General features: G+C 40.5%; 1 protein-coding gene across 2 annotated transcripts in view; it reads left to right on the top strand.

Moving 5' to 3' along the window:
• SEH1L (SEH1 like nucleoporin) overlaps positions 1 to 22,627 on the top strand; it is a 39,444-nt gene extending 16,817 nt beyond the window's left edge. Inside the window, 6 exon segments of one of the 2 annotated variants that reach the window (NM_001132216.1) lie at positions 578 to 789; positions 8,556 to 8,654; positions 16,203 to 16,343; positions 17,496 to 17,653; positions 19,016 to 19,166; positions 20,200 to 22,627. In NM_001132216.1, coding sequence (NP_001125688.1) covers positions 578 to 789; positions 8,556 to 8,654; positions 16,203 to 16,343; positions 17,496 to 17,653; positions 19,016 to 19,166; positions 20,200 to 20,212 — 774 coding nt within the window. In that variant the 3' untranslated portion in view covers positions 20,213 to 22,627. 2 annotated transcript variants of the gene reach the window in all.

The raw sequence follows: 22,627 nt of genomic DNA, 5'->3' as shown, positions 1-22,627 counted from the left end.
CCTCCCGAATAGCTGGGGCCACAGGCGTGCACCACCACACCTGACTATTTTTTTTTTTTTTTCAGTTTTAGTAGAGACGGTGTCTTGCGATGTTGCCCAGGCTGGTCTTGAACTCCTGAGCTCAAGCAGTCTGCCTGCCTTGGTTTCCCAAAGTTTTGGGATTACAGGTGTAAGCCATCATGCCCAACTCATTTACTGTTAAAGGGTCTAATGCTTGCAGCATGCTTTGTATGACAAAACTACTTGTCTGAAAATTCTAACATTTTCTCTTTTTTTTGTGCTCAGTTTGCTTAAGAGAGATTACTTATATAACAAAGGTAGGCTTTTGGAGGTAGACTTTTTTTTCATTAAAGGGAGTAATTAATTATAGCTCACTAATTTGTTAGTGATTCCCAGCTGTATATGTGGTATTTTGCCATGTACTTGTAGGAAATTGTGGCCCAGAGATGTATCCAAGCTTATATACCTAGGGAATGACAGAGGAGTTCCTGTGTGATTCCAGAGTCTGTCTGTCTTTTCTACTCTACCATGCTTTCTTTTTGTATATAATTTAAATTGTTAATTTTTTTTTTTTTAGGTTAAAAGGACAACTCTGGTGGATAGCAGAACATCTGTTACTGATGTGAAGTTTGCTCCCAAGCACATGGGTCTTATGTTAGCAACCTGTTCGGCAGATGGTATAGTAAGAATCTATGAGGCACCAGATGTTATGAATCTCAGCCAGTGGTCTTTGCAGCATGAGATCTCATGTAAGCTAAGCTGTAGTTGTATTTCTTGGAACCCTTCAAGGTAAGTTTACATATTAAACCTCTGATAACATCCTAGTAAAATAAACTAGTAATTTTTAAGCTAACAATTTGATAATTTATTCTCTCAAAGGTGCTTCTTCTCAAGATATATAGAGTATGTGTTCTCCATTTTTCACCCAGGCATGTCACTTGTCCCTGGGTGACATGCCTTCCTCAACAGAGGAAGGCAGCATTGTAAATATTTTCATGTGAACTTTTTGGATGTTTTCTATACATATACAAGTAACTATTTAATATTGTCATAAACACACATGTATGCAAACACGCCCAGATACTTACTAGCACAGGTAGACACAGAACACCAGATATTGAAACCCATACATTTGATTGATTGACTGGTTGATTGAGACAGAGTGTTGCTCATTTGCCCAGGTTGGAGTGCAGTGGCATCATCTTGGCTCACAGCAGCCTCCACCTCCTGAGTTTAAGCAATTCTCTTGCCTCAGCCTCCCAAGTAGCTAGAATTACAGGCATGCGCCACCATGTCCGCCTAATTTTTGCATTTTTAGTAGAGACGGGGTTTCACCATGTTGGCCAGACTGGTCTTTGAACTTCTAACCTCAGGTGATCTGCCTGCCTCGGCCTCCAAGAGTGCTGGGATGACAGGCATGAGCCACTGCACCCAGCCAGAAACCCTTACATTTTCCTTCCTTGCAATTAGCTTTTTTCACTTAAAGATACATTGTGGGCCTTTTTCCATATATTAATATATTTAGTCCTACCTCATTTCTTTTTAACTGCTGGATAGAGCATGACTATATGAATATTACCATAGTTGCTTTTTATTAAACTGTTTTTAAACAATTATAAGAATCACTTGGTGAAGAAAAAAATTGAAATAATCTGTAAGAATACAAAAAGAAAGGTAAAGTTCCTTTACCCCCTAAAAACAAATGCTGTTAATAGTTCTGTTTTCAGATTTTAATTCTGGTAGTCACTAGTATATTTTTAAAGGATTTACTTATACCTCTGGTTCTTGCTGTGTTATCTTTTTTTAAAAATTTTTATTCTGCTATTTTTCCACATGTTCTTGTTATGTTATCATTAAAGAATATCCAAACTGATAGGAAAGATGAATAGAGCACATTTATACAACTTTCCACATCCCAAGGTATGACTAGATAGATATCTTATTTGTGGTGATGTTGACAGTTGTTGGAGTTATATTGGTAATTATTATAATTTCAAATAATATATATATGTCTACACATATTTATCAATTTTTAGACTATATGTTTACTCCCCTCTCTTTTTTTTTTTTTTTTTTTTTTTGAGATGGAGTTTTGCCCTGTTGCCCAGGCTGGAGTGTAGTGGCATGATTTTGGCTCACTGCAAGCTTCGCCTCCTGGGTTCAAGCGATTCTCCTGTGTCAGCTTCCCGAGTAGCTGGAATCACAGGCGCCCGCCACCACATCTGGCTAGTTTTTTTTGTATTTTTAGTAGAGACGGGGTTTCTCCATGTTAGCCAGGCTGGTCTTGAACTCCTGACCTCAGGTGATCTGCCTGCCTTGGCCTCCCAAAGTTCTAGGATTACAGGTGTGAGCCACTGTGCCTGGCTTCCCCTCTCTTAAAAAAGAGGGAATTAGTTTATTGCTTCCCCCTCACATTGCCCCTTCCATTTCCTCATTCTTTTTTTTTTTTGAGGCGGAGTCTCGCTCTGTCACCCAGGCTGGAGTGCAATGGCGTGATCTAGGCTCACTGCAAGCTCCGCTTCCTGGGTTCAAGCGATTCCCCTGCCTCAGCCACCTGAGTAGCTGGGACTACAGGTGCCTGCCACCACGCCTGGCTAATTTTTTGTATTTTTAGTAGAGATGGGGTTTCACCGTATTAGCCAGGATGGTCTCGATCTCCTGACCTTGTGATCCGCCCACCTCGGCCTCCCAAAGTGCTGGGATTACAGGCATGAGCCACCGCGCCCAGTCCATTTCCTAATTCTTATATTGCTTGTATACTGGCAAGATTTATAATATTTACATTCTGTAAACATTTAACACATATGTGTAAGTATTTTGTCTTTTGACTACAAATTGATTCTGAAAATTAAGTGGCAGCCAGCTTTACAATCTAGATTATGTAAGTATTCATTTGAGATGCCAATATGGAGATGGAATGGATGGCAAACTTTTCAAATACCTGAAAATGTCTTAATTTTACTCCATGCTTAATTGATAGTTTGGCTAGTTTTAGAGTTCTGAATGTAAGAATTTCAAAAGATACAGTTCTTGCATATTTTTAACTAGGTTTTATTAATGAGCTGTGGTCAGTCCGATGCTGGTTCTTTTGTAGGTAGCTTTTTCTTTTTGGAAGGTTTTAGGATTTTGCCTTATTCTGAGCTCTCTTGCACATATATTTTGACATTTTTTATGATGGATTTTGATAACCAGTGGAAATGAGTTTTAATGTAATCACATTTGTCAGGCTTTATTATTGGAATGCTTTTTGTGTTTTATTTGAGCAGTTTTTCCCACCTTGGGGTTGTCTAGTGTATTCATTAGAGAAAATTTCAGATATACCAGAAGTACAGTAGACAGATCCTTCCATACTCATCGCCCAGCTACAGTAACCCAAAGCTGCTGCTGTACTTTCCTCATTCCCCTTCTTCAGGAAAAACCCCGACCTGGATTATTATGTGTTGGCCTTTGTTGATTAATCTTACTTAGCACTTACCATTTATTTTTTATTTTTATTTTTATTGTTCTTTTTTTTTTGGAGACGGAGTCTTGCTCTGTCACCCGGGCTGGAGTGCAGTGGTGTGATCTCAGCTCACTGCAAGCTCCGCCTCCTGGGTTTAAGAGATTCTCCTGCCTCAGCCTCCTGAGTAGCTGAGATTACAGGCATGCGCCACCATGCCCGTCTAATTTTATATTTTTAGTAGAGACGGGGTTTCTCCATATTGGTCAGGCTGGTCTCGAACTCCTGAGCTCAGGTGATTCACCCGCCTCAGCCTCCCAAAGTGTTGGAATTACAGGCGTGAGCACCGCACCCAGCCACCATTTATTATTTATTATTTTTTATGTATTTGTTTTCGAGACGGGTGTCACTGTGTCACCCAGGCTGGAGTGCAGTGGCACTCCCTGGACCTCCCTGGGCTCAGGTGATCCTCCCACCACACACAGCCTCCCAAGTAACTGGGACTACAGACATTCACCACCATGCCTATCTAATTTTTTGGTATTTTTTGTGGATATGGGGTTTCGCCTTGTTGCCCAGAATGGTGCTGAACTCCTGGACTCAAGCAGTTTTCTTGGCTTGGCCTCCCAAAGTGCTGAGATTACAGGCATGAGCCACTGCACTTGGCCAATCCTGCTTGACACTCAGTGGTCCCTTTAAAAATGAATGTTATTGTCTCAAATTGGGGATATCTTACAATCCTTTGATAATTTCTTTTTATTCTCTTTGTTCTGTCTTTCTGGCACTCCTATTTGATTATTCCAGGATTTACTCTCCATTTAAAACGAAATTGTTTGGAGATTTAGTACTCCATCTCCCAGATCCCCACTTTGTTCTCCAGGTATACATTTTTTCCTGTCATTGAATTTTTGTATGAATGGCAATCATTTTTAATTGTTCAGAGTTTCTTTTTCTCTGATTACTTCTTTTTTATACCAGTTTTTGTTACACGTATTACACTATTTCCCTGTGGTTTCTAGTTAAGATTTTTTAAAATTTGCATTTGTTTGCTGAATTACAGTCAGTTATCATTTGTACTGGCAATGTTCTATAAAGTTGCCATGAACACTGAATTAGCTAATACTGAATACCGAATTGCTCCTTGGGGAAATACAGGGTTTCCATGAGTCTCTCACTACATTTTTGTCAACTGCTCAGTGTATAACCTTTTTGTGTGTCTTTCTTTTTAAAGACAACTTATATGTTGTTGATTCATTAACACTGAACTCACAGCCAACAACACAAACTACTTAGACCTGAACAAAGCATTTTGAATGCACCTATTTTCTCCATAAGGCACATCCCAGCCTTCCTATGTTTAGGAACACTAGACAGCACTTCAGCAGCATCCACGAGGTTTTAAACTGTGAAATCACTTTTAAAAAACACAAAAATGTGAAAAACGTGAGGTGAACTGACTAGACTGTGTAAAGGACATTTGTTTACCAATGAGAGCCAAAGGAAGAAGGCACCTCTGCTGGGAAACTGCATCAGGCAACTGGATTTTTTTGCAGAGCTGCTCTGCACCTGCCGATGAATGACCATGAAAGCCTGGGCTGGGCACGGTGGCTCACTCCTGTTATCCCAGCACTTTGGGAGGCTGAGGCGGGCGGATCACTTGAAGTCAGGAGTTTGAGACTAGCCTGGCCAACGCAGCGAAACACTGTTTCTACTAAAAATACAAAAATTAGGTGGGCGCGGTGGTGTGCACCTGTAATCCCAGCTACTCAGGAGGCTGAGGCAGGAGAATCGCTTGAACTTGGGAGGTGAAGGTTGCAGTGAGCCGAGATCATGCCACTGCACTCCAGCCTGGGCAACAGAGTGAGACTGTCTCAAAAAAGAGAAAAAAAAGAAAAAAAAAAAGCCTGAGAGAATTGGGTTTTATGGTTACAAATACATTTTAGGCCAGTTTACAAGTGCAGAATCTCTAAATAGTGAGGATTGGCTATATGTGTTTTCTCAAAGATCAGTTCTTTTCGTGTGCCTTGGTCTTTATCTTCTGCGCCACTTGTTTTTCTTGGGTGTCTGCTGATCTTTGCTTATTTATATTTATGAGTGAGTGACTGTTATTGCTATTAGAGAAAACTGGTATTGGCATTTTTCTCCTGCTGGGTGCTCTGTTGTGTTAACAACTTACTCTCTCAACTAGGGAGGCTGACTGAATTTTGTGGAATGGGTGGAGTGGGTTGACAGGGTTTCCTAAGGATGTGTGAGGCAAGAGCAGGCTGGGGCACCCTCAAACTGACAAAGCAAGAAAGATTTTCCATTGAGCACGATGAACCATGTGAGCGTTCTTTTCTTCCTCCCTGTCCCCTTTCCCTGTTGGTTTTGGAATACTCCTTTATTTCCAGCTCTTACCTTGTCTCTTGCAAGTTCTAATTGTCTCACTAAGACAATGTCTTTTAACCGAATCACTCCATGATTGTCCGTGACTCATTTCTTTCTTTGCATTTATTAATTGGAGGTTGGACCTTCTGGAATTTTCTACTTACTGATGGTGATACGGACTCTTTTTTCCTTTGTGTTTTCTTTCTCAGTCTGATCTGCTTCCTGACTTCCTGGAAACCCTCCAAATTTCTTGATTTCTAATGGCACTCTTTCTAGATTTCTAGCCCTGTATGATAATATTCTTTCATCATTTCAGTGGGCTTTAGGAGGGAGGCGGAGATCCAGGTGATCTGTCTACACTATTCAGTCAGAAAGCTGGATGGTTTTTCTCACTGTTTAGCTGTGAATCATACTTAGAAAGTGGTTTAAATGTGAATATCTTATTTCTGGTTGTACAGTTGAGGTAATCCTCAATTCAGGTTGCTGTCTGGACATTTCATGACTGGATTTAATATTTTTAAGGCCAGGTGCGGTGGCTCACGTAATTCCAGCACTTTGGAAGGCTGAGGTGGGCAGATCACCTAAGGTCGGGAGTTTGAGACCAGTCTGACCAACATGGAGAAAACCCCTCTCTACTAAAAATACAAAATTAGCTGGGTTTGGTGGCACATGCCTGTAATGCTAGCTACTCAGGAGGCTGAGGCGGGAGAATCATTGAACCTGGGAGGTAGAGGTTGCGGTGAGCTGAAATCGCGTCATTGCACTCCAGCCTGGGCAACAAGAGCGAAACTCTGTACCCCCACCGCCCCGCCAAAAAAAAAAAAAAAAAGACAACAAACAAAGAATTTTTAAAATTTCACATTTTTTTAGCTGGGTGTGGTGGTGCACACCTGGAGTCCCAGCTACTTGGGAGGAGGATTGCTTGAGCCCAGAAGTTCAAGTCCAGCCTGGGCAACATAGTGAGACTCCAGTCTCAATTAAAAAAAAATCTTGGCCAGGCATGGTGGCTTACGCCTGTAATCCCAGCACTTTGGGAGGCCGAGGTGGGCGGATCATGAGGTCAGGAGATCGAGACCATCCTCGCCAACATGGTGAAACCTCATCTTTACTAAAAATACAAAAACTAGCTGGGTGTGGTGGCACGTGCCTGTAATCCCAGCCACTTGGGAGGCCGAGGCATGAGAATCGCTTGAATCCAGGAGGTGGAGGTTGCAGTGAACCAAGATCATGCCACAGCACTCCAGCCTGGTGACAGAGTGAGACTCCATCTCAAAAAATAAAAAATAAAAATAAAAAAAAATAAAAACTAAGTATTTGTAGAACACTGAAAAAGGAAGTTTGTGGCCAGGTGTGGTGGTTCACGCCTGTAATCCCAGCTACTCAGGAGGCTGAGACAGGAGAATCACTTGAACCCAGGAGGTGGAGGTTGCAGTGATCAGAGATCGCCACTGCACTCCAGCCTGGGTGACAGAGCAAGGCTCTGTCTCAAAAAAACTGGAAAAAAAAGCAAAAGGAAGTTTGTGAGATACAGAAATTGCTGTGGAATTTACATCTATTTGAATGGCCAAAATTTATTATAAATAACTTATAATTTTATTTTATTACTGTAGCATTTTGTAGTTTGCCTGGTAATTTTCTTAATTAGATAATTTGATCTAATTACCTGAAGCTTTAGTAATAAAGAACTAAATTTTTTTGTCAGTTACCACATTTTGTTTTTAGCTTTAAGAGGTTAGTGGTGCACAATATTGAGGCTAAAGGTTAAGCAAGGGTGCCAGGTTCACAGAGATATTAATTAATCTGGATGAGGGAGGCAAAGGAAATTATGTTAATTAGGCATAGAAATTAAAAAGTCATTCAACTTATAGTTCAGGAGAGCCATTCTTTCATTGCTCATCTTTTGCCTTTTTCAAAATGTGGTTGACCACAGATGAGTCTAGGGAGGGGAATGACGTGGGGATCATGACTTCTGCAGGGGTAGTCTTTTCCACTTTTCCCCTGTCCATCTGTTTTTTCTTCTTCTTTTCTTTTTTTTTGAAAGAGACTCTCACTCTGTTGCCCAGGCTAGAGTGCAGTGGCATGATCATAGCTCACTGCAGCCTCCAACTCCTGGGCTCAAGTGATCCTCTTGCCTCAGCTCCTGAGTAGCTGAGACAAACGGCACATGCCACCACACCAGGCTAATTAAACAAATTTTTTTTTGTAGAGATAGAGTCTCATTATGTGGCCCAGGTTCTTCTTGAACTCCTGGCCTCAAATGATCCTCTCTCCTGAGTCTCTCAAAATGCTGGGATTACAGGCGTGAGCCACCCTGCCCCAGTGTTTCTTCTTTTTGCCAAAGCACTTAAGATCTTTTTGACATGAAGTTAGTCACAGTAGGGTTACTTTTTGTTTCATAGTTAATGACCAAAAATTTCAGGAGGAAAAATTACTAAGACCTCTTAAGTATCTTTTAAAAATATGTTGAATGCTTGAAAGCTTTTTTTCAGGCAAAGAGCTCCTTTCTATCTGAGCCATAAGAACATGCTAAAAACAGTTCATAAGGATGGAATCTTGAGTTCCCATGTGTGACATTCTCAGGCGCATACTTGCAGTGTGGCCATGTCAGCTGTGTGGCAGAGACCTAGATGTCACTAGTAGTGACAGGCTGACTGTAAGCTGGCTGGCTGCTTGCCTCCAGTGTGTTCATTCTGTGAATGAAATGTGTATTTCTTTTGTTATCTAAAATGTTCTTTTTCCCCATTTCTAGCTCTCGTGCTCATTCCCCCATGATCGCCGTAGGAAGTGATGACAGTAGCCCTAACGCAATGGCCAAGGTTCAGATTTTTGAATATAATGAAAACACCAGGTCAGTCCTGCTTTGGTTTTAATAATTGTTCAGAATTGCATTTAATTTTTTAAAATGTTATTTCTTTATTCATTTACAGAATTATGTATCATTCATCATATGTTTGCTGATTTACTATAATATACCAAGTTCTGTGCTAGGCTGTGATAGCACAGGCATGAGTGATAAAGAGGAGAAGGTAGACCAGCCTGGCCAATATGGTGAAACCCCGTCTCCACTAAAAATACAAAAAATTAGCCGGGTGTGGTGGCAGGTGCCTGTAATCCCAGCTACTCGGGAGGCTGAGGCAGGAGAATCGCTTGAACCCAGGAGGCGGAGGTTGCAGTGAGCTGAGATTACGCTATTGCACTCCAGGCTGGGCAACAAGAGCGAAACCCTGCCTCAAAAAAAAAAAAAAAAAAAAAAAAGAGGAGAAGGTAATTGATCTCCCAGTATGTACCATCTTGCAGTGAAACAAAAAATAATAGTAATAAAGGGTGATGACTCTTATGAAGTGGAAGAATTAGGGTGCTAAAGAGCTTACACCTGGGGAACCTAATCTGGTTTAGGGGCTAGGAAGGTTCACCTAGAAGATGACCTATAGGGTGAGTAGAAGTTACCCAGACAAAGAGGGCAGAAGCACTCCTGGTGGAGAAAACTGCATGTGGTAAGGCCCGTGAGCAAGAGAGAGGGAGTATATTTATACTGTGGTTGGAACATGCTGGGCAAAAATGAGTGTGGAGAGAAATAGGCAAGACTTGTATCTATAAGAAGTAATGTCCAGTGTTTCAGTTTTACCTTACAGGTGATGTGAATAGGGAATAATGGGATCAGATGGATCTTCCATAGGTGTGACAAGTGTTTTGGAGGGAAACACGGTGGATTCAGGGCTAGGATGCTGTGAAGACAGTCCAGGTGGGAGAGTATGTGGCTTTGGGATAGTAGTAGCAGTGGCATGGAGATAAGTGGACAACTTGAGAATAATTGAGAAGTGGTATCAACAGGATCTGGTGATTGATTGGATTTGAGAATTGAGGGAGAAGGGGGAAAATTGAGGGAGAAGGGGGAAGGTGTTAAGATGATTTCCAAGGTTCTGGCTTAAGAGTTCAGTGTGTAATTTCAATGTGTGTAATTTCTTGAGATAAGGAACTCTGGGAACAAGGCAGATTTGGGTAGAGTGTGGCAGCATGTGAAGGTAAGTTAATTTTGGTCATGCCGAGATACAAGTGTCTGCAAAGCTTCTGAGAGCCAAAAGCAGTGTCTCAGAGGCACACTACTCAGTCTTACAGGAGAAGAGAGCACCTGTTAGGTGATCAGATGGGCTTTGCAGGTACTAGACAAAATTCTTGGGTCTAATAGTCAGATCTTAGGTAGGGCCAGCATTAGAGAAGGAACTAGTGTTACTCCCATGGGCTCTGTAATTCCAAATGTTACCATCTGGGTTACTGAGGAGGTCTTACACCTTCTACCTTCCTAGATTGTTGATGTCTGCAGAGAGGCTCAGTCTTCAACAGTGCTGTCCAGTAGAACGTGCTGCAGTGATGGGAAATGGTCTTAAGAGATTTTCATGGTGTTTTAAGCTGTAAAAACTATGAGCCCTATTAATAGCACATTTTATAGAGGCTTCATGAAGTGTTGAGCTTGTTAAAGTAAATTTCAACCTGAGCTGAGCAGAATGAATATGTAGACATAAGCCCAAAACATAAAAGGTGTATCACTGGCCACGCGAGGTGACTCATGCCTGCAATCCCAGCACTTTGGGAGGCCGAGGTGGGTGAATCACTTGAGTCTAGGAATTCAGGACCAGCCTGGACAACATGGTGAAACCCTTTCGCTACAAAAAGTACAAAAATTAGCTGTGGGAATGGGGGCACATTCCTGTAGTTCCAGCTACTTGGGAGGCTGAGGTGGGAGGATCACCTGAGCCTGGGAGGTCGAGGCTGCGGTAAGTCAAAATTGCACCACTTCACTCCAGCAGTGTCAAAAAAAAAATTTTTTTTCTAAAACATAGGAAAAGAAAGTATTCATAAATAAGATTTGAGTAAAAAGATAAATAACTTGCAGTTAGTTCTGAAAGAAAATACAGGCAAATAGAAATTACCTAATTTTTTTTTTTTTTTTTTTTTGAGACAGAGTCTCACTGTGTCACCCAGACTGGAGTGCAGTGGTGCAATCTCAGCTCACTGCAACCTCTACCTCCCGAGTTCAAGTGATTCTCCTGCCTTAGCCTCCTGAATAGCTGGGATTACAAGTGTGTGCCACCATGCCTGGCTAATTTTTGTATTTTTAGTAGAGAGGGGGTTTCACCATGTTGGCCAGGCTGGTCTTGAACTCCTGACCTCAGGTGATCCACCCACTTCGGCCTCCCAAAGTGCTGGGATTACAGGTGTGAGCCATGACGGCCGGCCTAGAAATTACCTAAGTATTTCTAAATTACCTAAATAATCCAATGTTAAAAATAATCTGAGATTGCATTTGAGTCTAGTCTCTTAGCTAGCAGAATAAATCTAGACTGGGGCTGGATTCCCTGTATTATGTCATGTGACAAGGAGCCTGAGGGTGGAGCAGTTCTAGGGTTAGGTAGTGACTCAGTTGCTCAATGGTGACATCAAGGACCTACCTAAATATTTTCCACTTTTTTCTTGCTGTCATGCTTAGTACATTGGTGACAGCTCCCTCTTATGATCACAAAAGAGCTGCACAATGTCAGGTTTTACATGCTGATACAAAGAAGGGTATTCTAGAAAAAAACACCTTTCCTAGAAGTATCTTAGCAGGCTTCTTATCAGGTGCTGGTGGCTGGAGTTTTGTCATCCAGCCATGCCTTAGCTGCAAGGGAGTAAGACAGCAAGTGTCTGGCATTTTCACCATCAGAAACGAGGGGAAGTGGTATTGGGGAAAGAATGTCTGTAGGTGGGGGTGTGTGCTATTGACTCGGAAAGTAATCAAACCTATTAAGTTCAGCACTTTTTGGAGTTCTGTTGGTGGTTCTTTGAGGTAAGCATTGTTTGAAGGTTCTTACTTAGATTGAACGTGGAGGAGATGTGATAGTGGACTATGTAGTATCGTTATTAATACCTGTTTATCTTTTTCTTTCTTTTTTTTTTTTCTTTGAGATGGAGTCTCGCTCTGTTTCCAGGCTAGAGTGCAGTGGCGCAACCTTGGCTCGCTTCAACCTTCGCCTCCCGGCTTCAAGTGATTCTCCTGCCTCAGCCTCCCGGGTAGCTGGGACTACAGGCGCCCGCCACCATGCCCAGCTAACTTTTGTATTTTTAGTAGAGACGGGGTTTCACCACTTTGGCCAGGATGGTCTCGATCTCTTGATCTTGTGATCCGCCCACCTCAGCCTTCCAAAGTGCTGGGATTACAGGCGTGAGCCACCACGCCCGGCCTGTTTATCTTTTTCTAAGTAGCATCACCATTTAGTAGACAGGAGACATTTGCCAAATTAACCAGTGTTGGATATATTTATTTTTATTTGTGAGTGAAAATACTAAAACAGATCTAGGATTGATAGTGATAATAGAAGTGCCATGTGTTTATATAGGTTACAGGGCAATTTTATGTGTGTTTTGAAGTTTGAATCCTACCAACCACCTTGTAAGTAGAGGAGACAGCTTTTATTAACACTGTTTTACAAATGAGGAAACTGAGACCAACAGAGTGAATGACTAGTCTAAGGTCCCAGAGTCAGGACCAGAAACAAAGTCTTTTTTGTTCATTCCCTTCATTTACACTCTCATTGAGGATCTTATTTGGCTCCTTCTGATAGGAGAAGCTTTAGATAACCTTAATTATTTTTATTTTTATTTTTTTTTGAGATGAAGTTTCACTCTTGTTGCCCAGGTTGGAGTGCAATGGTGTGATCTCGGCTCACTGTAACCTCTGCCCCCTGGGTTCAAGCAGTTCTCTTGCCTCAGCCTCTCAAGTAGCTGGGATCACAGGCATGTGCCACCACACCCAGCTAATTTTGTACTTTTAGTAGAGACGGGGTTTCTTCATGTTGGTCAGTCTGGTCTCGAACTGCCGACCTCAGGTGATCTGCCTGCTTCGGCCTCCCAAAATGTTGGGATTACAGGCGTGAGCCACCATGCCCAGCCACCTTAATTAATTACAATATATAGCTTGCCTCAGGTAAGAAAAAAAATCTCACTTTTTCAACATTTCATAAGCAGCATGGACTGTATTAAGAGCTGAAGGAGCTCACAGCGCCTAGGATGTGGATGAGGATGGTCACCTGCTAGAGATGGCAGCACATACCTGCCTGGTAGGGCGAGAAGTTTCAGCTGATGATGTTTGAGCATGAATCTTGAAAGACAGAGGGTGTTCTGCAGGCAGAGAGGAGGCAGGAACAAAGACAAGGGTGTGGGGTCGAGGCGGTGGGTGGGGAGGCTAATGCAGGGGAGAGATGGGGGAGAGGCAGGCCAGCAGGCCAGGCAGATTTTGGAGAGTGGTGCTTGCCAAGTCTGGTCTCTATCCTGGCAGCATTTGGACTTTTGCAGGGTCCAGTAGAGTTACAAGGTTGTATTTACCTTTTAGGGAGATGACTTTGGCAGCTGTGTGGACTGGGAGCAGGAACTCAGGGATGAATGCAGTAGCCCTCTATGATGTGGAATGAGGACATGCACTGTGGCGTGGGATGAAGAGGGACCGGGGAGACTTACCTAGGAGGCACCAGCTGTAGGTCACATGAGTCTTGGTTTCTGACCTAGCTGATGGTAGTGCCACTTGTTGAGATGGGGACTGTGCAAAGAGGAGTGAATGTGATAAACACAATTTATTTCAGGCATACGTTTGAGGTGCGTTTGGAACATCCAGGTGGGGATGTGTAAAGGCAGATGGATAGAATAGCTGAGATTAGTTGTCTATTGCTGCATGACAGCATTATCACTCAGTGGCTGAAACAGTACAGATTCGGTATTTCAATGTCTGTGGGTCAAGAGTCAGGCCAGACTGGGAAAGACTCCACTTCGGAGCTCACCTGGTTGTTGGCAGCACTCGTGTTCCTGCCACAAGACCCTCCCTTGTGTCCTCACAGCATGGCAGCTGCTTCTGCAAGGCCTGAAAGCAGGAGAGTCTTCTCATGAGGCAGGCGTCACAGGCTTGTGCGTTGTGGTCATACAAGTGTTGTCCCACCACCTTGCCATGTTCCATCCCCTGGGTAGAAAAGCCACGGGCCCCACTCACACTCATGGGGAGGATCCTCCACAAGGGCGTGACCACCAGGAGGTGTGGGTCATGGGGGCACTTAGAATCTCTCTGCCACAGTACTGGTGTTCCTCCCACTTTACGGAGAACTTGCTGAAGGTCGTTACAGCCTGGATTCAAACATGTTCTGGCTGCAGCATGTGTGCTCTTAGCTCTGCCTGTCCTATTTCTGGCCTTTGGTAGAGGGCTAGAATCTATCCCCTGAATTGCAGGGGATAGATTTAGGAATTATTGGTTTATAGGTACTGAAACCATGGGTGTAGAAACCCTGCATATTCTGGCTGGGCACAGTGGCTCACGCCTGAATCCCAGCACTTTGGGAGGCCGAGGTGGGCGGATCACAAGGTCAGAAGATCGAGACCATCCTGGCTAACATGGTGAAACCCTGTCTCTACTAAAAAATACAAAAAAAAAATACATTGGCCGGGCGTGGTGGCGGGCCCCTGTGGTCCCAGCTACTCCCGAGGCTGAGGCAGGAGGATGGCGTGAACCCGGGAGGTGGAGCTTGCAGTGAGCCGAGATCACACCACTGCACTCCAGCCTGGGCGACAGAGCCAGACTCTGTCTCAAAAAAAAAAAAAAAAAAAAAAAAAAAAAGCATATTCTGATTGTGTAGGCCCCAGGAGGGGCTGAGATTCTGGATTTCTGGAAGCTCCCAGGCTGCTGCAGACCACACAGTAGAAGCAAGGATGTGGATGAGATTGCTTAGGGTGGTTGCATGGGGGAGAAAGATCAAGGAGAGGACCTTGAGGTGTGTACCATCTTGGTAGAGATTTTAGGAAGAATGTTGGGATGAAAAGAAGGTCAAGTACAGAATGCTGTAGAAAGGTGGGATGGGGGAGATCTCTCCACCCAGTCTTCTATGTGCAGGGTTAGGTGCTGCAGTTCTGTCCAGGATATTCAATCTTAGAAGAACCTAGTAGAAAACTCTGATCTACCACTGCCTTCATTATCCTCTTATTCTGTATTTATAGATAAAGAAATAGAATTGTAAGGATGAAATAGCCTTTGCATAGTTTCCTTTTATTATCACTTAACTCAATTCCTGCTGGGCGCAGTGGCTCACACCTGTAATCCTAGCACTTTGGGAGGCAGAGGTGGGTGGATCACCTGAGGTCAGGAGTTCAAGACCAGCCTGACCAACATGGTGAAACCCTGTCTCTACTAAAAATACAAAATTAGCCAGGCGTAGTGGTGCACGCTTGTAATCCCAGCTACTCAGGAGGCTGAGGCAGGAGAATCACTTGAACCCAGGAGGCGGAGGTTTCAGTGAGCCGAGATTGCGCCATTGCACTCCAGCACAAGAGTGAAACTGTCTCAAAAAAACCTCAATTCCTGTTACCAGCCTTACTTTTTTATTTACATTCAAATACTTAGGCAATGTGTTACTCTTTTCCTAAGAAAGATGTTAGTGGCTAATAAATCAAGCCCTTTTTTTTTTTTTTTTTTTTTGCAATTGAGTCTTACTCTGTTGCCCAGGCTGGAGTGCAGTGGCGTAATCTCAGCTCACTGCAACCTCTGCCTCCTGGGCTCAAGCCATCCTCCCACCTCAGCCTCCTGAGTAGCTGGGACAATGGTTGTGCACCACCATGCCCAGCTATTTTTGTATTTTTTGTAAAGATGGGGTCTTGCTGTGTTGCGCAGGCTGGTCTTGAACTACTGGGTTCAAGAAATTCTCCCACCTCAGCCTCTCAAAATGCTGGGATTACGGGTGTGAGCCACTGTGACCAGCCAAGACCTTATTCTAATTAAATTTTTATTAAAGCGTTTCAAGCTAAATGTACGTTATCAAAGGAGGAAACGTGGGAGGTTGTATTAATTTCCTAGGGCTGCCATAACAAATTACCACAAATCAGGTGGCTTAACACAGAAATGTATTCACTCACAATTCTGGAGGTCAGAAGTCTGAAATCAAGGTGTTGGGGCTGTGCTTCCTCTAGAATCCTTCCTGGTCTAGTCCAGCTCCTGCTGGCTCCAGGAGTTCTTTGGCTTGTGGCAGCATAACTCCAGTCTCTGCCTCTGTGTTCACATGGCCGCCTCCTCTCTGTCTCTGCATTTCTCCTCTTCTTTTTAAAGGATACTTACTGCACATTGGATTTAGGACCCACCCTAAATCTTGGATGTCATTCTGAGGTCCTCAATTACATTTTCAAAGACGCTTTTTTTGAATAAGGTCACATTTACAGGGTCTGGGGGTCAGGACTTGGACATATTCTTTTGGGGGCCACTGTTGAGCCCACAACAGAGGTGAGCACTACATGATTGTGAGCAGTGTGAAAAAAAGGTGAGATGCAGTGATGTGTGGATTTTTGCACATTTTATTTCTAAAATGTTAATGTAAATTGTTTGTTTTTCCATTAGGAAATATGCAAAAGCTGAAACTCTTATGACAGTCACTGATCCTGTTCATGATATTGCATTCGCTCCAAATTTGGGAAGATCTTTCCATATTCTAGCAATAGCAACCAAAGATGTGAGAATTTTTACATTAAAGCCTGTGAGGTGAGTTTTAGAAGCATTTATGAATTTGAAAATACTCTTGCCTCCTGATTACCTTTGTTTGTGGAGGAGAGAGTAGAGGTAACTATGATTTGGTTTATATTTCTGCTCTGGAAGTTTTACTTAAAAATGTAAACTCTGAAATATTTTTTAAAAATGGTCTTTTACAGTTACGTTTAAATTAATGTCATTTTTGAAGAATGGATTATTTAATGAACATTTTATATATAAATATATGTCTTTTTGGAAAGGGGAATTGAGTCAAGAGCAAATTTGTATTCTCTTAACTGTGCTTTATTTAGGCTAATACTAACAATTCTCCAAATATAACTGATAATCTATAAATATTTAATGACAAGTGGCAGTCTATTTAGGGAAAACTAAATTAGTATTGAGACAAGTCTTGTGAATAACATATTTAACTTTAATTTTGAATTGTGAATTTCAGTTCTTTTCTTTCCGTTCTTTCATTCTTTCCTACTTGCTGCCCTGCCCTTTTTTTTTTTTTTTTTTTTGAGGCAAGGTCTCACTCTGTCGCCCAGGCTGGAGGGCAGTGGCTTGATCTTGGCTCACTGCAACCTCCACCTCCCAGGTTCAAGCAATTCTCGTGCCTCAGACTCCTGAGTAGCTGGGACTACAGGCGCCCGCCACCATGCCTGGCTAATTTTTTATTTTGTATTTTTAGTAGGGATGGGGTTTCGCCATGTTGGCCAGGCTGGTCTTGAACTCCTGGCCTCAAGTGATCTGTCCACCTTGGCCTCCCAAAGTGCTGGGATTACAGGCGTGAGCAACTGCACCTGGCCTTGCCCTGCCTTTTTAAATTAATTATTGTCATCTATTTTATTCTTCGGCCTTGTATGGGAGAATAAAATCATCCTGTTTTGTTGTTTCTTTCTTCCATGAAACAGTCACTGAATATCATTTATGTGCTGGGATCACTCCAGGTCTTGGCGAGTTAAATGAAAATGACATTGGCCCAGCTCAAGGGCCAAGGGGTGGGGTTTGTGCAGATGTGCACATTATTATAAAGTGATGTGGTGGTGAGACCACTTGTATTAATTTAGAATTTTATGTGTGTGTGTATATATATGTGTGTGTATATATATATTTTAAAACTTTGCTTGGAATGCCTCAGAAAATGTTTTTTATTAACAGGAAAGAACTGACTTCCTCTGGTGGGCCAACAAAGTTTGAAATCCATATAGTGGCTCAGTTTGATAATCATAATTCTCAGGTCTGGCGAGTGAGTTGGAATATAACAGGAACGGTGCTAGCATCTTCAGGAGATGATGGGTGTGTAAGATTGTGGAAAGGTAAGATTTCAGTGAAGGGGTAATTGTTGGTTTATATTTCTGCTCTGGAATTTTTACTTAAAATGTAAACTCTGAAATATTTTTTAAAAATGATGTTTTACAGTTACTTTTAATGTCATATTAATTTATGTTATTTTGAACATCAGTTTACCTAGTTCATAGCAGTTAATGACTGAATTGTTTTTTAAGTTATGTGGAACAGAGCAGCTTTCAAAACTAAAGTAATTACAACCGAATATGCAATATCTCCAATAAAAAGATACCAGTTGTCATATATGTACCTTATGTGACTGCTCTACAAACTCAGGCTAGGACTGTAGTCGCTCCTATTTTATCAAATAAATTGCTTTAGACAATCCGTCCTTAATAGGAGAAAATCCAGTATCTTCCCTGCTTCTTCTCTGCAGCTCCCAAAAGTTAAGAGCCTTGGGGGCCCTGATTGTAAGTTTCTTCTAAGTGCCAGGCTGAGTGAGAAGGTCTGGTCAGTTGACACTGACTGTGGTCTCTGTAGCTTGGTTCTGCACTTCTCCTTGGATGATTATCTTTTGGGCAGAGATGTCTGTGATTTGTGCACCACCATAGAATGGTGTCCCATACTTAGCATTCAGAATTATAGCTATCTTAGTTAATTTACCATTTAGCAGTTATTGTTTCCCAAAGTGCAGTTTGGGTAAGCTTGAGGGCCTCCCATGTTCAATTTTGGGCTTTGGTAAAACCAGCCCAGACCTTCCTTTCCTCAATGTAATTTGATTTTAGGGGCTTTGCTGTCCTTTTCTGCCTCTAGGCTTTAGTCAGGACCACCTTGCCATGCTCCCCAGCAGGCTGCCTAACTTGATTTTCTTGGGCTCATTGTCTTCAGAGACGAATTTTTCATTCAAACTAATAAGGCCATTTTGGATAAGCCACTGAAGCTCCAAAGGTTTTGTTACCTACATCCATTTCAGAAGACATTAGGTACCCTTATAACTTATACTTGCATAATTAAGAAGACAACTTCATTACCTTACATACATATGTAAGTGAAATTCATTATAATGAAGACTTTAATATTATAATGAAGATTTTAATATTAACTTCATAATGTGGTAGCTCAGAGAATTGTCTTTGCTAATATCTGTAAGATGGGTGGTGAAAGCTTTATATTTTTAAAATTAGTGTTACTTTGAAAACTTCTAAAAAATTGTTAAAACTAAGATAATATGTCTTTCATTTAAAAAGTGTCTTTAATGTTTATCCTGAAAGAAATGTAGCTCATAGCCTCTCTCTCATTTCTTTAATTGTAGTTTAAGGACATGGGTACAGATTTGTGCCCTTAGGCATTGGTATTAATCATGTTAATGTATTTGATTATTTTCCTTTCAGCTAATTATATGGACAATTGGAAGTGTACTGGTATTTTAAAAGGTAATGGGAGCCCAGTCAATGGGAGTTCTCAGCAGGGAACCTCAAATCCTTCCCTAGGTTCAAATATTCCAAGTCTTCAGAATTCATTAAATGGATCTTCTGCTGGCAGGTAGGCTGCTTCATGGGAAAACTGGAAATTATCTTTGTTTTAAATCATTCTGGTAGCCATACTTAATAAGGTGGATTATTTCATGGATTATAAGATGGAGTGGAAATGTTCACATGTGCTTATATTAGCATTTAAGAATTCATTTTGTTAGCTCTGTATTTGGCTTACTTGGTAATAATATTTACAGGTAGGTTATGAAGTCATTACATTATATTCGGAAACTTTAGTGGTTTATTGGTAGAAATGTTTACAGGTTTAAGATTCAACTTTGCTTCTGCAACAGTGAGAGGAAGGTTATCTGGTTTAATGGTGAGAGTTTTAGTCCAAATGAACATTCGTGTTTTTTAGTGCTTGTAGTGTGGTCTTTGCATTAGGTCAAACTGAAATTTTAAATAAAATACATTTCTTAAGCCTTTTTAGAAGAGAGTACATTAAGTTATTTGGCTTTTGTGTTTAAAACTTTAATAGAAATAAGAGGAAATAATAAAAACCGAGATTGATTTTTAGAATATTTAGCATATGTTACATTCTTGTATATCATAATAAGGAATATTTGATGTCATCTAAAGAGTCATCCTTTTGTTTCCATGTTCAAATTTTAAATATGTGAATTTGTAAGATAAAATTATTTTAATATGCCTTTGTGAATAATTTGGAATAGAATTCAGGAAACGTCAAAACACAGCTTAATGAATTGTCCTGTGGTTATATCCTCTTGTTATCCTATATAAAAGAAGAAAATTGTATTTAAAATTTCAACTATTTTTATATTGTTATGTTTTTATAAAGAAGTCCTGCATCAAAACAATTTCAGGTTACCGTGGAAGATACCAGATTATAAAGATTATTTCATGAAACAAATAATATTAGAGTTGATTTTTTAAAGTCTGGTTTTTGGTCACTGCCTGTACTGCATATTTTCTTTTGTAAATAGCTTCTGTTTTTTGATCTGTATTCTTATTGTGCCAATAACCATCTGTGTTAGATCTGTGATGCATTTTCCCTTTTCCATTTGTATTATGTCCTTTAACAGAAAGCACAGCTGAGTACAAGCTAACTGGAGTAACTTTGCTGTTTTGCTGCTTGTTGCATGCACACAGGAATGGAAAGCGAGCTCCTTTTCCCCTTCCCCAGCGCCGTTTGACCTCTCCCAAGATACACCAGCAGCCTGCTTACTACTAAACGCAATCCAAAAGGCCTTTAAAAATACAGTGTATTTTTTTTGTACTAGTCAGTTTATTGACACTATTTGAAACTTTTGAAATATAAATGGAGAGGCTTTCTGTTGAGACATTGTCACCAAAACAATTTTTTGAAATGTTCCTGAAACTAATTTGGGTTTAAAGATTAAAAGGGTTGTTACCATTCTTATCTGAGTAGTTGGGAGGAGGGGAAATACCACTTTATTTCATTTGGAAAATATATACATATTTCTTTTGCTTTCTTAAAACAGCTTAAAATGATGAACTTTTATAATTTTAATTTGAAGATTGAATAAATATTTTTTATAAAGATTGTTTTGAGTGCTGATTTGTTTACTTTTTGTAGATTTGCTTTATCCGTGATATTCAGTACAACTCTGTCATTTCTTTGTAATATTTAAAAAATATTAGTAAAGGAGTGAATTAATAAAGCAGTAATAGTAAAATGAAAGGAACTTAACTATACAGTTTGTAGCCAGGTTAAGCATTTCGTATTGTTTCATTTACAATTTGGGACTAAGATGGAAACACTTTTTTATAAATTTTTAATTCATAGTCACTAAAGAGATAAATGTTTCTTATATACATTTGTATATTTTTATGGTGTTATTTATTCCATGGCTTAGTTTCCTTCAAATCGAAATTTGGACACACACTATTAAGAGAAGCCATTAAAATTTTACTAAAATTGTGCATGTAAATTAATGTCAGCATTCCATGTCTCAAGATTTTCTTAATTTAGTTGGCTGTTTAAATTAATTCATATCCTGTAAAGCTCTGACCTTGATAACAAAGCTATAAATATTTAAGTTTGCTAAGATGCGTAAGTATTACCGGTAAGTTACAAGATGGAAGAAGAATAACAGTAGGGCACAGTCATTCTGTGAATCCTTTTACTTATCAAAATTTGGTAGCTATTCTAAGGCTTTTGCAGAAAAATAAGTGTTCAATGTTTGTAGTTCTTCAAAAGCGTGTTGCAGTAGCCAGCCATACTATGTGTATTCCCAGTATCATGTATGCACTAAAAAAAATGTGTGCTTGCTGCTGCTGTGAGTGAACCATTGCTTAAGATAAAAAACTTATTAGATTTGTAAATGTACAGAATAGCATCAGATGTTTCTGAGAGATTAGAAAATGTTTTGAATTTATAAAATTAATGTTTTTCTTTGTAACATTTATATTGATTTTTTTGACATTTTAAGTTTAACAGATTGTATTCCTTTCAAGTTTCTATACTTGCTTAAGCAATCTTGATTTGAGTAAGGGTCTTGATTTGTGCTATTATGTTCTGTTAGTTTTGGCATGAATATACTAAAGCTTTTTTTTTTTTCTAGCATGTGTTTTCTCCTCTTTGGTTCTCTTTGTATTTACTACTTTTCTCTTTTTCTTGTGTTTTTTTTTTTTTTTCCCTGTTTTTGTTTTGTTTGGTGTTTTGTTCCTGTCTTCGTTGTTTCAGGTATTTCTTTCCCCCTCTGGATTCCCCACGGGCTGGATCGAGATGGTCCAGTTATGCCCAGCTCCTTCCTCCTCCTCCTCCTCCTCTGGTAGAGCACTCTTGCGATGCTGACACTGCCAACCTCCAGTATCCTCACCCTCGCAGACGATATCTCTCTCGGCCTCTTAATCCCTTACCTGAGAATGAAGGGGTTTAAAATACTGATCTAACATTGAAAGGCCTTATTCAAGTGCTTGTAAATGCTTTCATTTCTGGCTGCTTTTTGTTTTTCTTCATTTTCTTTCAGAAGATTTTTCTAACTTAGGGTCTGTCTTGCATGTATTACAACCAGAATACAGTGTTTAGAACCTAAATCTGTTTGTGCGTCTGCATCAAAGGAACATTTGCTTCACTGGGTGATAACCTTTGATGAAATGAGATATGTCCAAGTGACGTTAACTGTGAAGTTACACACAGTAGCTGACTTCAAAGTGCCTGTTCTGTAAATTGTATTTTAAACTGTTACCGTAGTCTTAAGTTGTTTATGCTTTATCAGACTGGCTAATGTGAAAGCATATTATCATGAAGTTTATTCTGCCTTTGAGACCTTAAAAAATGGATTTCATTTTACAGGCAAATGTTGCAACTGACTAGTATGTAAAATAAATCATTCCTGTGTATAAAGCAGCAAAACCTAATGTGGACTTTTTGGTCTTTTTTTTTTTTTTTTTAAAGGAAATTGCCTTTCACTACTTGGAATTACTGTTTAAAGCTTTTGTAATTATTATCCAAGTAGGTTATTTAATAAAATGTATTTAAAAATA

Source organism: Pongo abelii, chromosome 17 (assembly GCF_028885655.2).
Source record: "Pongo abelii isolate AG06213 chromosome 17, NHGRI_mPonAbe1-v2.0_pri, whole genome shotgun sequence".
NCBI classification, from domain to species: Eukaryota; Metazoa; Chordata; class Mammalia; order Primates; family Hominidae; genus Pongo; species Pongo abelii.
This window is presented reverse-complemented; position numbering and strand designations above follow the sequence as displayed.